Source organism: Bicyclus anynana, chromosome 10 (assembly GCF_947172395.1).
Source record: "Bicyclus anynana chromosome 10, ilBicAnyn1.1, whole genome shotgun sequence".
NCBI lineage: Eukaryota > Metazoa > Arthropoda > Insecta > Lepidoptera > Nymphalidae > Bicyclus > Bicyclus anynana.
This window is the reverse complement of record NC_069092.1, coordinates 7,584,342-7,599,246: the sequence shown is the minus strand read 5'-3', so window position 1 is coordinate 7,599,246 and position 14,905 is coordinate 7,584,342. Positions and strand designations below refer to the sequence as shown.

At 36.3% G+C, this 14,905-nt stretch overlaps 1 protein-coding gene across 4 annotated transcripts in view; it reads right to left on the bottom strand.

Moving 5' to 3' along the window:
• Positions 1–14,550, bottom strand: part of LOC112043623 (lachesin) — a 40,339-nt gene extending 25,789 nt beyond the window's left edge. For 2 of the 4 annotated variants that reach the window (XM_024079122.2, XM_024079123.2), the window contains exons 1-2: positions 14,337–14,549; positions 201–260 (exon numbers count right to left, since the gene is read on the bottom strand). In XM_024079122.2, the coding sequence (XP_023934890.2) occupies positions 201–260; positions 14,337–14,475 (199 nt within the window). In that variant the 5' untranslated portion in view covers positions 14,476–14,549. Of the gene's footprint in view, positions 1–200; positions 261–14,336 lie in introns of all 4 variants that reach the window. The other 2 variants (XM_024079124.2, XM_024079126.2) reach the window with 2 other exon arrangements.
• Between the last annotated feature and the right edge of the window lie 355 nt (positions 14,551–14,905).

Genomic DNA, 14,905 nt, shown 5'->3' with positions numbered 1-14,905 from the left:
TTCTTGCCGGTAGGGTGATAACTAACCATGGCTGAATCCTCTCACCAGCCAGTTCTAGACCAATTAAGAAAATCTCAATAGGCCCAGCCGAGGATCGAACCCAGGACCTCAGTTTCCACTTCGTATACAACTGCGCCACGGAGGTACTACTTGATTGGGTATACGCAATGAAGCATAGTAAGTCAAAATGCAGAACTCACCATCAAAAACCTTTATAGGTGCTACTGATACTACATTCTGTCCATTGGGCAGTTCCCGACCTGCAATTAAATTTATGATTGAGGATCATCATCTATTTAAGTTGATGTATAATTATTGTACTAAAATTTTCAGCGATATGATAATTATAATTATCCACGTACATTGTGTATCTAATTGGATACTAATTTATTTTATATCCGTTTATAGGTACCCCATAATAATATACAGTTTCTGAAACACAAAATAAAAATCTTTGCCTATTTTAAAGTTACTACTTTATTGCAAAAAATTGCGTCGATCCGTTCTACCGTCGCTGAAAGTATGAAAGAAAAACGAAACTACAAACTTTTACAGAGTATCCGTAGGAAAGATATTTTATTTCAGAGCTAAGCATTAAATAGGTATCAATGTAAAAAAAATAGAAACAAATAACGAACGCTTTGAAAAATACTTTGCTAGTGGAATACTCTACAGAATGGGAAAAATATTTTCATTCCGTGAAGTGTCCACTTACGTCCAAGAAAAAACTTAATTAGAAAAATTGCGAAGTTAGTAAACTAATTTGTTCTAGTTTAATACGAAGGCACACCCACTTTGTAAAAGAATTAAGTGTGTCATTATCATATTAAAACATCATCCATTTAATGGTATCCGCATTTTTCGAGTAAAATAACACGTGAAACTTTACTGCGTCGTTAAAAGTTTCCAACGTTTAATTGCCTCGTGTATGTATCCACATGTAATGAAGGTGCTTTTGTATTATGATAATGCACGTAATAAATGATAGTCTATTTGTTTAGATGTTTTTATATCATTGGTAATCTTCAACACACTTATATGAAACTAGCGGACGCTCGCGATATTGTCCGCCCTTAGACCTCTTTATTCCGGCCCTCTCGCAAAATCCGTTCTTAGTGGACCGACTACTACCTATAAACTACCTCCCTGCAAAATTTCAACTTTGTATGTCAAGCGGTTTTCGAGATATCGTGATGAATGACCTTTCGCATTTATATACGAAGATATGTCACGTATAACCATTATCATAATCAGCCTATTTTTAATGATTTTCGATATTGCCGCTTTTGATCGACAATATTGTCTCTTACGAAACGAGATCTCATGATGCGCATAGTAGGCCTACTGGACCTCATAATCATGTTTTGGACCCTCAGACCAATTATTGTATAGGACCTGCCTCGTTTGATGTTACTTCTCTGTCAAAGTACATGATCAACGATCTAATGCGATTATAAAAACAGTCTCTATAGTATCGATGTTAAATAGTTGTAACCGTGTTCGTCGGTTAAAGAGCTCCGTAAAAATACCTTACTGTGTAATTGAATTGTGTAAAAAACGGGCAAAAACTTCTAGTTTAGTATAAGGTATATACCAAATCTAAGCTCGTTTTCTTCAGAAAATGACAGACAATTTTGTTTGTGACTATGAGTGCGATACAGGTCCTTCTATAATTGGTCTGAGTTCGGACCTCATTGGACCAAAATATCAGTTCAATTTGGCATACAGGTAGGTCATAAACTAGATGAATACGTAACAATACCTTTTACCCCAGACTGTTTTTTTTCTTATCTTTTTTCATTGTATTTACACAGGTGCCCAGCTTAGCTTGGACACAAAGGGACGCAATATTATTTAGATTTTATTTCATTGAAATTGCACGAAAGGATTCTTTTTCAAAATAAAATTAATTTTACGCGAAGAAACTAGCTCGAGTTTTTCCCTAATCCGGTTCAGTAGCACCGAGTTGATGCCTAAAAAAATATAATAATCTAACAAAGGAACTCACTTCCTACTTTTAAAATTATATAATTAAAATGGATTTTGTGGTTGAAGTACGCTGAATTAACATAGATATCGTAAATAATCAGGGCCCACAAAATTTAAATTTAAATGATTCTGTGGTTGTGATTGTGACTCCATAGTCCATATGTCCGTGGTTTAATATTCGTTATAGGTATTGTAATTCCATTATTTGTATATTAAATCATTGAATCTATAATATAATATTCCAACGTCAAAACGTTATTTAGCTGTGATTTAATGTAATTTTCTTGTTTTTTATCGTCATAGATTCAGAATTTTCTATCTTTTGCTATTTGAAAGGATAAATGTCTTACTTAAATTTTTGAATTAACTCGAAAAGGTAAGTTAACTTTTTTTAATATTATATGCCCTTTGAGTTATTTGGGAAAAAATCGTTAATACGAGTAGGTACAATTATTAATATTATGATTTATTAACTGATAATGTATAGTAAATTGTAGATAATTTATTATGTTGCAAACTTTTTCAAATGTTGGCCAAGTGTTTAAAATGTGTTACTTACGTTTAATAAAGGTGTGTTTCATTCATTAATATATTTTATTCACCAATGAAACTGAACTAAATATAGGCACTCTAGTAATAACTAAGAACATTAAGTTAAGAGTGTACCTAATAATAGATACAACGAACACATTAATAAATTTTTCCAAAATTAGTCCAGTCATTTTATACATTAAGTAGAAATGGGTTTTGTTCAACATATACCATTACAAGGAGTGTTGACAGCACCACTTTGCGACAGAGATGTTCCATTGGAGGCAGACGGTTGAATAATTGATATTTACTGCGATGGCAACACTGCACTAGGTATAAGGAACACACTTTAAGTTATGACTTTCTTGTTGAAATGCAGGTACTCGTAACTCACACGATGTTGTTATAGTCTTGTGTGAATTTATTACAAGCTTTTATTCAGCTCGCCCTGTTAGGGATGGGTTAAACTTTGAGAGCTATTAGCCACATCCTGACATACTAAAGTTCATCATCATTATTTTAACGGCCTGTTAGGCCATGGGACAGGCCTACCTTCTTATAGGGGATATGGAACGAAGACCCACCATGCTGCTCATATGCGGGTTGGTGGTCATGGGATGATTTTTTAATGATCACAGATGTAAATAATATTGACAGACGAACAAATTACACAGACAGACGACAGATTACAGACAAAGGCATTTTAAATAAAAAAAATAAGGCTCTAGAATCATTCATTATGTTTGAAATGTTTCCATTATCAACCCATATTCTGCTCACTGCTGAGAACACTCACACACGCAGAGAATTAAGAAATTTCTCTGATAAATGCAGGTTTCCTCACGATGTTATTCCTTCACCGTTTGAGACACGTGATATTTAATTTCATAAAATGCACGCAACTGAAAAGTTGGAGGTGCATAGCCCCGGACCGGATTCGAACCCTCCAGAATCGGAGGCAGAGGTCATATACACTGAGCTATCACGGCTTTGAAATGTTTGCATACTCACAAATAATTTTATCTACTGAAAATATTGAACTCACGAGTGTATGACATACGTTAACGTTCTCCACATAATTGGACATAACGTTGTTTTTAATTAAATCGGTGTAATAAACTGTGCTGGACGTTTTTCGATTGCCCATAATGAGCGTAGTCATCTCGTGCATTAAGTAGAATTGGTTTTTGCTCAACACATAACGAGGCGCGCTGACAGCCCCTCTCCACGACAGGGTTGTTCCATTATAAACAGCGGCTGAATAATTGTCATCCATTTGGGTGGCTAGATGCGATGCCACTTTGCTTGGAATTTATGATTTCGTTGAGTGTTTAACGACCCCATAACTTAATATTAATAGTAATAGTTATTATTAAACTCTATTTGGAACGAAGTCCTTTTATGCGGCTTACAGTAGAGTGTTTTGATGAGATGCGTGTAGTTAAAGGACAGGCGGGTCAAACCTCAGAATCACAAGCCCTGGTCTGCCCGCGACTTCGTCCGCATGGAATTCAGTTTTTCATAAATCCCGCGGGAATTATGATTTTTAAAGGGATAAAAAGTAGTATATGTGTTAATTCATGGCTATAATCTATATCTATTTCAAATTTAACGATAAACGAGTATAATCAGCCACTTTGCTTAGCGTTTGTGGACTATGAGAAAGCCTTCGATTCGGTGGAAACCTGGGCTGTGCTAAGGTCATTGCAGAGATGCCGAATTGATTACAGGTATATCCAAGCGTTGAAGTGCTTGTACGAAAACGCCACTATGTCAGTCCGTATTCAGGATCCGACTACGAGGCCAATCCAGTTGCAGCGAGGAGTGCGTCAGGGAGATGTGATCTCTCCGAAGCTATTTACCGCCGCATTGGAAGACGTCTTTAAGCTTCTGGACTGGGGCGGACTTGGCATCAACATCAATGGCGAGTACATCACTCAACTGCGGTTCGCGGATGATGTAGTCATCATGGCAGAGACTCTGGATGACCTTAGTACCATGCTCAATGACCTCAGCAGAGTTTCTCAACAGGTGGGCCTAAAAATGAACATGGCCAAAAGGAAAATAATGTGTAATGCTCATGTATCGCTCCACCCAGTTATAGTTGAGAACGCTGCACTCGAAATTGTAGACGAATACATATACCTAGGACATATGATCCGGTTAGGTAGGTCCAATTTCGAGAAAGAGGTAAACCGTCGAATCCAACTCGGCTGGGCTGCATTCGGGAAGCTTCGCGACATCTTTTCGTCCGAAATTCCTCAGTGCCTGAAGACAAAAGTCTTCGAACAGTGCGTGTTGCCAGTGATGACCTATGGTTCCGAGACTTGGTCGCTAACTATGGGCCTCATAAGAAGGCTCAGAGTCGCACAGCGGGCGATGGAACGAGCTATGTTAGGAGTATCTCTGCGTGATCGAATCAGAAATGAGGAGATACGCAGAAGAACCAAAGTCACCGACATAGCTCAACGAGTTGCGAAGCTGAAGTGGCAATGGGCGGGGCACATAGTTCGAAGAGCCGATGGACGTTGGGGTCCCAAAGTGCTAGAATGGCGACCCCGCACTAGTAAGCGCAGTGTTGGCCGACCCCCTACCAGGTGGACTGACGACATCAAGCGAGTCGCAGGGATTCGCTGGATGCAGGTGGCTCAGTATCGTGATGTTTGGAAGTCCTTACAAAAGGCCTATGTCCTGAAGTGGACGTCCATCGGCTGATATGATGATGATGAGGCGGCTCAGTATCGTGATGTTTGGAAGTCCCTACAAAAGGCCTATGTCCTGCAGTGGACGTCCATCGGCTGATATGATGATGATGATGATGATTTCAAATTTGAGTTAATTCGGTTCAGTACTCGCGAGATGATAGACAAAAAGAAGTAACAAATATACCTACTATCAAAATCATCAGTTTTTTGCAAATCTCGGGAAACCATGGATTATTTCGGGACAAAGTAGCCTGTGTGTCAGCCAAATAGGTTCAGTATTTGCGGTGTTAAAGAGTAACAAACATCCAAACATGTAAAAACTTTCGCGTTTATAACATTAGTAGGATCGTTATTTTACAATAGCATACTTAGTAAAATTATTACACAAAAGTAAGATGAGATGTTCTGTATCACAGTTAAAATCTGTGTATGTCAGTAAATAAGTAGCTCAATTGTTATGAGAGGCTCGTAAGTCCTAGAGTGTTGTTGACTTGGGGTGACTTTAAGTCAATATTCGAGTCCCCTTGCCAACTACCAACTTGGTCATAAGTGAATTGGTTATTGAGTATTTTAGCAATTTTCTTTTTATGAAAGCGTGAAGGAAAATGTCTTAAAAGTTTTTTTTTTGTTTAAGACCAATGAATGGATTTTACATCAGTCATCCCAACTCTTGCGAAAATACTTTTCCAAAGTTATGAGGTTGAGGAAATAGAAGCAATTAAAACAAATTGCTTTTCAGGTGAATTTAAGAAAAAGGTTGGGTGGGAAACCTTTAGAACAATTTGAAAAGTTTTGCTTTGCTGATGAAGAAACCGTACAATTTATTTTGAACTTGTTTACGTAAAAGGAAGGGTGTTTCTTTTGTAATGAAGAGAAAAAGTATGATATCTTGATTTATATAACTACAATAAAAAAAATTATTACGTTCAAGACATCTACTTTTTATGGCAAAAGGGTTCAGGTAACTTGCCTTATTTCAAGAGTTAATGATACTTAATACTAGATATAGGTACCTTTAATCTATTGATAGATTAAAAAACGTGTAGAATTAGGCACCTGAATTGCCGATAAAAACTGTTACACAAGAATAAAAATAAAAACACAGACTAATTGTGCGTGTAAAATGTATTTGTGAATAATAAATAATCGATGTATATAAAAAATAATATACGCACACTATTAGATGTTATTATGAAAGAAAATCTTTAAGCTAAATGAAATATATTTGTATTTGAAACCAAAAATAAATTATTTTATATACAATATTTACCAGTAAAGCTTCTAAGCTTTAATACTATTTACCTAGGTTTGTCGGTTAGGGCAGCGCTCAGTTGTGGTTTTGCGGAGTTCTCAAGTTAATTTCAAAGCGTGTTGCATATCAAAATTGCTTCAAATATTGTATGCATTTGCAAGTGTAACATTAAAAAAAAAGTGTTACCTTATTTTTTTTTTATTGGCCTAGCGGTTAGAGTGATTTCAGACTAGCGCATTTTTGTGCACGAATACGGTCGTTTCAGCATACGCGATTACACGCGCGCTACATTACGGGTTTCAAGAAACTGCACTCGAGTAAACGCGCATATTTCGGCGTGTCCGCTCGAACCGGTGGTGTCATGTCAGTATCTCAAGGAGGTGGCTCTCGCGGCTCGCGCTTATACGAGCTTAGAAACGCGTCAACGCTCGTACGAGTTGAGCGTGTGCCAAAAGGCACGCCTATACGCGCCTACATGCGGTTCCAAAAACGAGCTCATACGCGCGTTTAAAACGCTAGTCTGAAACCGCTCTAAGTCTGTGCTGTGCGAAAACCTGCGTATCAGAGATTTTTCTTAATTATCTGCGTGTGAATTATGTGCATGATTAGGTGTTTCGGTAGTAAAAACATTATTTCCGCTGGGTTCACAATACTGTATAGTTGCTTAAACATAATATTATCTTTCTTTCAAGAAATTCTTAGAAGCGGCACGAAGTAGAAGATGCCTTCCAGAGCACGTTTAGCTTTTGATCTAGGCCATAATAATTAACGTCAGAGTGTAATCATCAAAGAGCTTAATTTTAACACTTCATCAGTGTTGATATATTATAAGTTCCAAATATCCTCTCCCATAAGGAAAGCGCAGTGAACGTATAAAATAGGTTGATAAAAATGAAAATATTTGTGTAAGCTACCCGTATTACATTAGACAATATGAAAGCGCGTGTGTTTGTTTAATTTTACTTTTTTTGCTTAATCACGTCAATGCGTCAAAGATTTATTGCATTGTATGTAGTTCGTATTCACACAACTATTAAAAGATTCCATAATCTAGCTATTATGTCACACAACTCACACATCAAAATTTGTAATGAAGTGATTAAAATTCATATAACTGAAAAAAAAATTCAACAATAACTACTAGAATTTACAGGGAAAATCAAATTTTTATTATGTATCTTTATTTATTTCTTCTTCTTTGAAAGCTGCTCGCCTAGCGTCGTCAGTTTTTATTGATTGATTAATACAAGACACAATAAATGGTTTGTCAAATTAAGCACCATTTCAGGAATAGATGTACCTATAAATTATTATTTAAGCTCGTATGTTAACAAATTTACGATCTGTGTGACGTAGGGACACCACGCCTTGCCTTTGATAAAGATAATATGCCTACTTATATCCAAAGGCTGGTATACCCTATTATTAAATTAGGTTTTATTAAATCTCCAAAACCTAGGAAAATATTACAAATTCTATCGATTATGATAGTAGACAGAGATGGTGGCTAGTAATTTGGGGCCTAGGGCGGCCAAGACTACAAATACGCTACTACTTATAACATTATCAAGGGCAATGCGTCGCACTAAATATTAATTATCACCCTATATTCGGCTCACTGCTCAGCTCGAGCCTCCTCTCAGAATGAGAGGGGTTAGGCCAAGAGTCCACCACGCTGGCCCGATGCGGATTGGCAGAATTCACACACACAGAGAATTAAGAAAAATCTCTGATACACAGGTTTCCTCACGATGTTATTTCCTTCACCGTCTGAGACACGTCATATTTAATTTCTTAAAATGCACACAACCGAAAAGTTGGAGGTGTATGCCATGGACCGGATTCGAACCCACACCCTCCGGAATTGGAGGCAGAGGTCATAACTGGGCCATGATGGTTCTTTTGTCATGTATACCTACTACGTCATGATTCGTACAGAAATGCAATGAGTGTATGTGTTGAGGTACCAGGATTAAATCTAGATATAGAGATATCAAAGGCCGTGTTTTGCTTTTTTATGGCCACTAGCAGTTGACCGATTGAAAGTGTGTGAATCAGTTAAATCGTCCGAGAACAAAACATGAATCAGAGTATTCAGATGTACGGGAGTGAATAACAAAGTAAGTACCGCGTTCGCTTTCAATTTTATTCATTGGAATAAATGTACATTGTTTCTTTATTAGTACGCAAATATTTCAGAATTAAGTTAATTTTGGTTGCGATTTAATTCTTGTTCCAATTGAATGAAACATAATACTTAATGAAATGCCAAGATAACAAAGCAAAAAAAAAGAAAACACCTTAATTTTAATATCAAAAACTGATAACCACAATAGTTAGATTGCATTCTGCAAACAGTTGAAAATTACCAGTAACGTATTGACATTAAAATCGGTTTAGACTATTTTTGCCGACTATAATAAACGTATCAAACGCAGACCTGACGATTACAAGTGAGTCCCTATCTAAAGTGAGAAAGATTAGAAATAGTTCCTTATTTAATATGTTGAAATACTGTGCTAAGTCAGTCGTTTCGAATTTGGCTGACACGCCGCCACGTGTCGCGATTATACTTCATCCCTCATCCCTCATATAGCTCACCATTGAATCCCCATAATTATATAAATAAATAAACAATGGATTTTGAAAGGCGCAATCACAAACCAAAGCCGGAATTAATATTTAAAATGCGCTTCGCAATATGAATAATGCGTCACCCTTTAAAACGATTCTCCTGAATGCGAGATTTACGTGACCTCGGCGAATGAAAACTTTTATTCATTCACTGCTGCATGGCTGGAAATAGCATACAAATGTTCTAAGTTTAATATCATCGTTATCAACCATTTCAAATGGCCCTATAGCAGATACCTGCTATTTGCTCTCTGTGGCACCACGCTTAGGTGATATTGTAGACCATTGCTGCAATGCTGGTTGTCAGACTTAGGTGACAATGTCTGACTATTTGCTCTCTGAGACACGGAGGTGTAACACCACCAATTTCTTCTCCAATGCGGGTTGTCATACTTAGGTGATATTTTATGACTATTTGCTCTGTGAATCACGGGGGTGTGACATCACCAAATTCTGTTCCAATACGGGTTGTCAGGCTTAGGTAATATTGTATGAGTATTTACTCTCTGAGGCACGGGGGTGTAACACCACCAAATTCTGCCCCAATGCGGATTGTCTGACTTAGGTGATATTGTATGACTACTTGCTCTCTGAGGCACGGGGGTGTAACACCACCAAATTCTGCCCCAAAGCGGTTTGTCTGACTCAGGTGATATTGTATGACTACTTGCTCTCTGAGGCATGGGGGTGTAACACCACCAAATTCTGCCCCAATGCGGATTGTCTGACTTAGGTGATATTGTATGACTACTTGCTCTCTGAGGCACGGGGGTGTAACACCACCAAATTCTGCCCCAATGCGGTTTGTCTGACTCAGGTGATATTGTATGACTACTTGCTCTCTGAGGCACGGAGGTGTGACATCATCAAATTCTGCTCCAATACGGGTTGTATTGGAGCATCAATGACGTCGGTACACCGGCGAACATTTTGCCCTAGAAGAGTTATAAAAAAATATATTATTTTTCAAGAAACAAACTTAAGCCAATTAATTAACCAGGTCCTTATTTATACATTATACTATCATGTCCATATACTTTTATACTTTTATCGGCCACCAGTGGCCGATGAGCATTTCCCTTTAATTACTTTTTTGCCCTATTTTTATTCGTAATTTTTCCTAATAATATGTACGAGGAAAACTTGTGATCTTACATGTCCAAGAGTTAAATGCTTTTTCATTTATTTTTTTAGTAATACTAATACTAAATATAATAATAAATATTTTATCTAAAGATTGTCTGGCAGATATTGGTGCAATATGACCGCCTTTGCACATACCTACTTGTAGTAGGTATACTATGTTTTCTACCACTTTCTTTGTTATTGTTTTACTTTTGTGCAATAAAATATATAAAAATAAATAAATAATAATCGAAATAACAACCGTAGTGCGCCACCGGCAGGCTTATTTACTATCTTTGACGTATGCAAGTTGACATAATACGGTAAATAAAAATAAATAAAAATAGTCATCCGGAGCTTACTGGTGGATATCACTCAGTAGATAAATGACATTTTGTCAGCCCTTCTGTCACCAGTCGAGGCAACAAGCCGCGGTGAAATGGTACGGAAAAATTTTTTGGCACTGCGACTCCATGGCCCAAGGGTCTCCACGGCAAAAGGTACAAATATGTAACTCTCTGTCAGAGAGGCATACTTGAGCCACTTACCGGTTTCAGCTTTTTCTGCTGCGGCTCCCGGTCTTGATTCTGTCTCCCTGATATGACACGGTGCTAATGTTTATTTTAATAAATTGATAATAAACACCATAATAGTGATAGCGATAAGAACGGTCTCTCGGTCGGTTCTCCCTGTAGAACGGTGGTCCATACGGAACCCAATGATAATAAAGTTAGCATAGAAGTATATACTTAATGACGTTCTATAAAGAAAAGTTAGCTATTTATTGAACGGAAAGAATATATTTTATCTACACACGTCTAAAATGGCATTTGAAAAGAATAGAAGCCCAGCTTTATAGTCAATCGAATAAAGGAGATTGTAAATCTTTGGAAAGACTTGTATCTAGAAAACTAAAGGCATATCTAGTTTACTTGTATTATAGTATTGTCATATATTTTAGAAAATATTTGTTATAATGTTGTGTTACTTGATTTAGTTATTCGTTGATTGTGTTAAGTGTCGAAGTCAGCTTTTGACAAATCCCGCGGGAACCATCGATTTTTTACAGTAATATCTATTTCCATAGGGGACTTCATCCGCGTCAATTCAGTTTTTCACAAATCCCGCATTTTGGATCATAGATTTTCCGGGATGAAAAGAAGCCTATGTGTTAATTAAAAAAAAATCTATTTCCATTTCAAATTTCAGTCAAATCGCTTAAGTAACAAATGAGAGCAAATGAGGAACAAACACACTTACACTCAAACTTTCGCCTTTGTAATATTAGTGTGGTTAGTGTCAGAGAGAGGCCTAATATATAATGATGCCGAAGTCTTCACTTAGGCCTTAAATAAATTGGTGCGCGTGATTATAAATTATAAATAAAAAACACGAAATAAGCAAACGTAAAAGCAGGCTGCTGCCGAAGATATAGATTAGGCATAAGCTTAAAAAAAAACCCGAGTAAAACATTTCACGGAAATTCTTTGTTTTCAGAAGCTACAAAAATATGACTATATTATAAACAACCTAGTTTCAGTGACACGTTGATAATTTATTCCATTCCGTTACGTGGTATATTTCCTACCTATTGTGTGGAGTAAACAACATAGTTACCTACGTTGTAGTTTGTTGTTTTGTCCCGCTTTTAATATACATAGTATAACTATAGGTAAGGTATACCTATAGTGATACTTTGACGGCCTCCGTGGCGCAGTGGTATGCGCAATGGATTTACAAGACGGAGGTACTGGGTTTGATCCCCGGCTGGGCTGATTGAGGTTTTCTTAATTGGTTCAAGTCTGGCTGATGGGAGACTACCGGCAAAGACGTACCGCCAAGCGATTTAGCGTTCCAGTACGATGTCGCGTAGAAACCGAAAGGGGTGCCGATTTTCATCCTCCTCCAAACAAGTTAGTCCGGTTCTATCTTATATTACATTATCACTTACCATCAGGTGAGATTGTAGTCAAGGGCTAACTTGTAAAGAAAAGAACCTATTTACTCGTTTTTTAAGGCTAGTAGTTGCCTTTGCTTGCGTTGAGTTTATTTCTAAATGGTTTGAAATAAGAAGATTCCATATTTCGTCTACATGTAGGGTAGACCCAGGCAAAACGGATCATTTTATTTAAAAAAAAACAAATTTTTCACTGAAGTTTTTGGTATAAAGTATAAATGTTTATTTTTATTACGAGTATACATTACTAATAATTTGAAACAAAATTGGTGCAGCTATACATACTCGTACAAGTGCTTAAACTGCACAAACTAAGTTTTATACTTGTGAAAATCGCAAGAAAATCTTTCAGTTGTTTCGGATAATTTCATCCTAATGTTATACAGACAAACAGAATGGTATGAACGGTATATTATGTATTAGTCTCGTATAAAACTGTATATATTATATATGTACAAAATTTAAATAAAAAATAATTTAAACATTTTGATTTTTTTTAACATCCAAACACACACACACGCCGTAGGATAAGTCGGCTATATTTATTGCAATAATGGAATACACCCATATCTATTACTTAGAAAATAAATTAAACTATACATGCACCAAATTTTATCGAAATCCGTTAAGCCGTTTTGACGTAATAACGTTTCGTACATCCGAACACACAAATACCATACATACTTTCACATTTATGATATTAGTAGGTTTACTCAGCTTTATTATTGCAGTAATGGAATAACTATCACTTCGAGATGACATAACATAAGCAATATATGTACTAAATTTTATCAAAATCCTTTCAGTCATTTTGACGTAATTAAGTAACAAACATCTGAACACATAAATACACCACCATACATACTTTCACATTTATGATGTTAGGGATTACTCAGTTTGATTTATTGCAATAATGGAATAACAGTCACTACGGAGATGACATAACATAAGCAATATGTGTACTAAATTTCATCGAAATCCGTTCAGTCGTTTTGACGTAATTACGTAAGAAACATCTAAACACACAAATACGCTACTTTATACTTTCATATTTATGATGTTAGTAGGATTACTCAGTTAATTTATTATTTTAATTGTTGCAATAATGGAGATGACATATCATAATCAATATGTGTACTAAATTTAATCGAAATCCGTTCAGACGTTTTGACGTAATTATGTAACAAACATCTTAACATACAAATACGCTTACATACTTTAACATTTCTGATGTTAGTAGGATTACTCAGTTAATTTATTATTTTATTTGTTGCAATAACGGAGATGACATATCATAATCAATACGCGTACTAAATTTCATCGAAATCCGTTCAGTCGTTTTGACGTAATTATGTAACAAACATCTGAACACACAAATACGCTACTTTATACTTTTACATTTATGATGTTAGCAGGATTACTCAGCTTTATTTATTGCAATAATGGAATACATCCATAACTGTCACTGCAGAGATAGCAGGATATCCGCGGATGACTCAGATCGACCCCTGTCCGTTTTGTTTGTCTTCCTTCCCCTTGTTAACTGAATTATGTTAAAGAAATGCGAGAGCTTGAAGCTTCTTACCCCGAACCCTCTGAATAAATCTTACTTTTCAAGAATTCCCCCGTCTCCGAGTCGTCATCTCTCAGTTATAATTATTTGGCTCACCTTTATTTTGTTTGCCCTCTTAATGTTTATCAAATTAAATTATACGGACTCTATAATTAAAATAACTTGGCTTAAATAAATGTTGGTAGAGAAACTTGGAAATAGAGTTTTTGTTCAACGCTTGCTTATTATATCTTAGAATCAATTTTGTTAGAATATAATGAATAAGTATATAATTACTATGAAATGGTTAAAATTAAAAATAGTAGGTAATGTTTCAAATAAAAATTTTAATACAATATGATTTATTTCACTTTAACATTGAAAGAACGATGTTATGCAATTTATCGAAAAATTAAATTTTTAAACCAAAACTTGAAAAATATTGCGACAGTATGGTGAACAATAAATCAAGCCAAGACAGTAAATAAAATGTATCGACAAATAAAAAAAAAACCTTTCCTCCGTTCAATAGGAACTTTTTCACAAGTTGCGGGACGAACTCAATAAAAATGCTAATTGCATTCCGCTCACCTGTCGTACTGCAGCAGGCTGTCAATAACGTTATCCATATCACACAATATAAATGTATAAAAAAAGTCATTTTTTGGTAGTCATATAAAACGGTTGATGGAGCAAAGCTTTTTTGAAGTTCACCTATGCTCGCGGACATATGCGGGGTGGGTTGGGGCAGCGAGCGCGCGTGCCATCGTTACCCTGCTCGCGGAAGCACTGCCGCGGGGCGAGCCTTCGCCGCGCTAACTACCCCGGCCGGATAAACAAGGGTGAGAAAACCGGGTACGGGCAGACAAAACGTCTCGCTGCCCATTATATCCTGCACCGAATAATGGCATCGTAGAATAAAACAAAACAAATAAATGAGCAAACCTACTACATAGAACGTTGAAAAATGCAAAGTACATCTACAGGTCTATGTGGTGTATGCGTAGTATGAAAACTTAATTTGGGGATTTTTTTACTAATTTTTGATTTACTAATTTTTTATAATATAATCTACAGGTCTACGTAGCGTAGTATGAAGAGGTAGAACATATGATAGAATGTGTAAATATATGCATACCTGAGAATTTTCTTAATTTCTC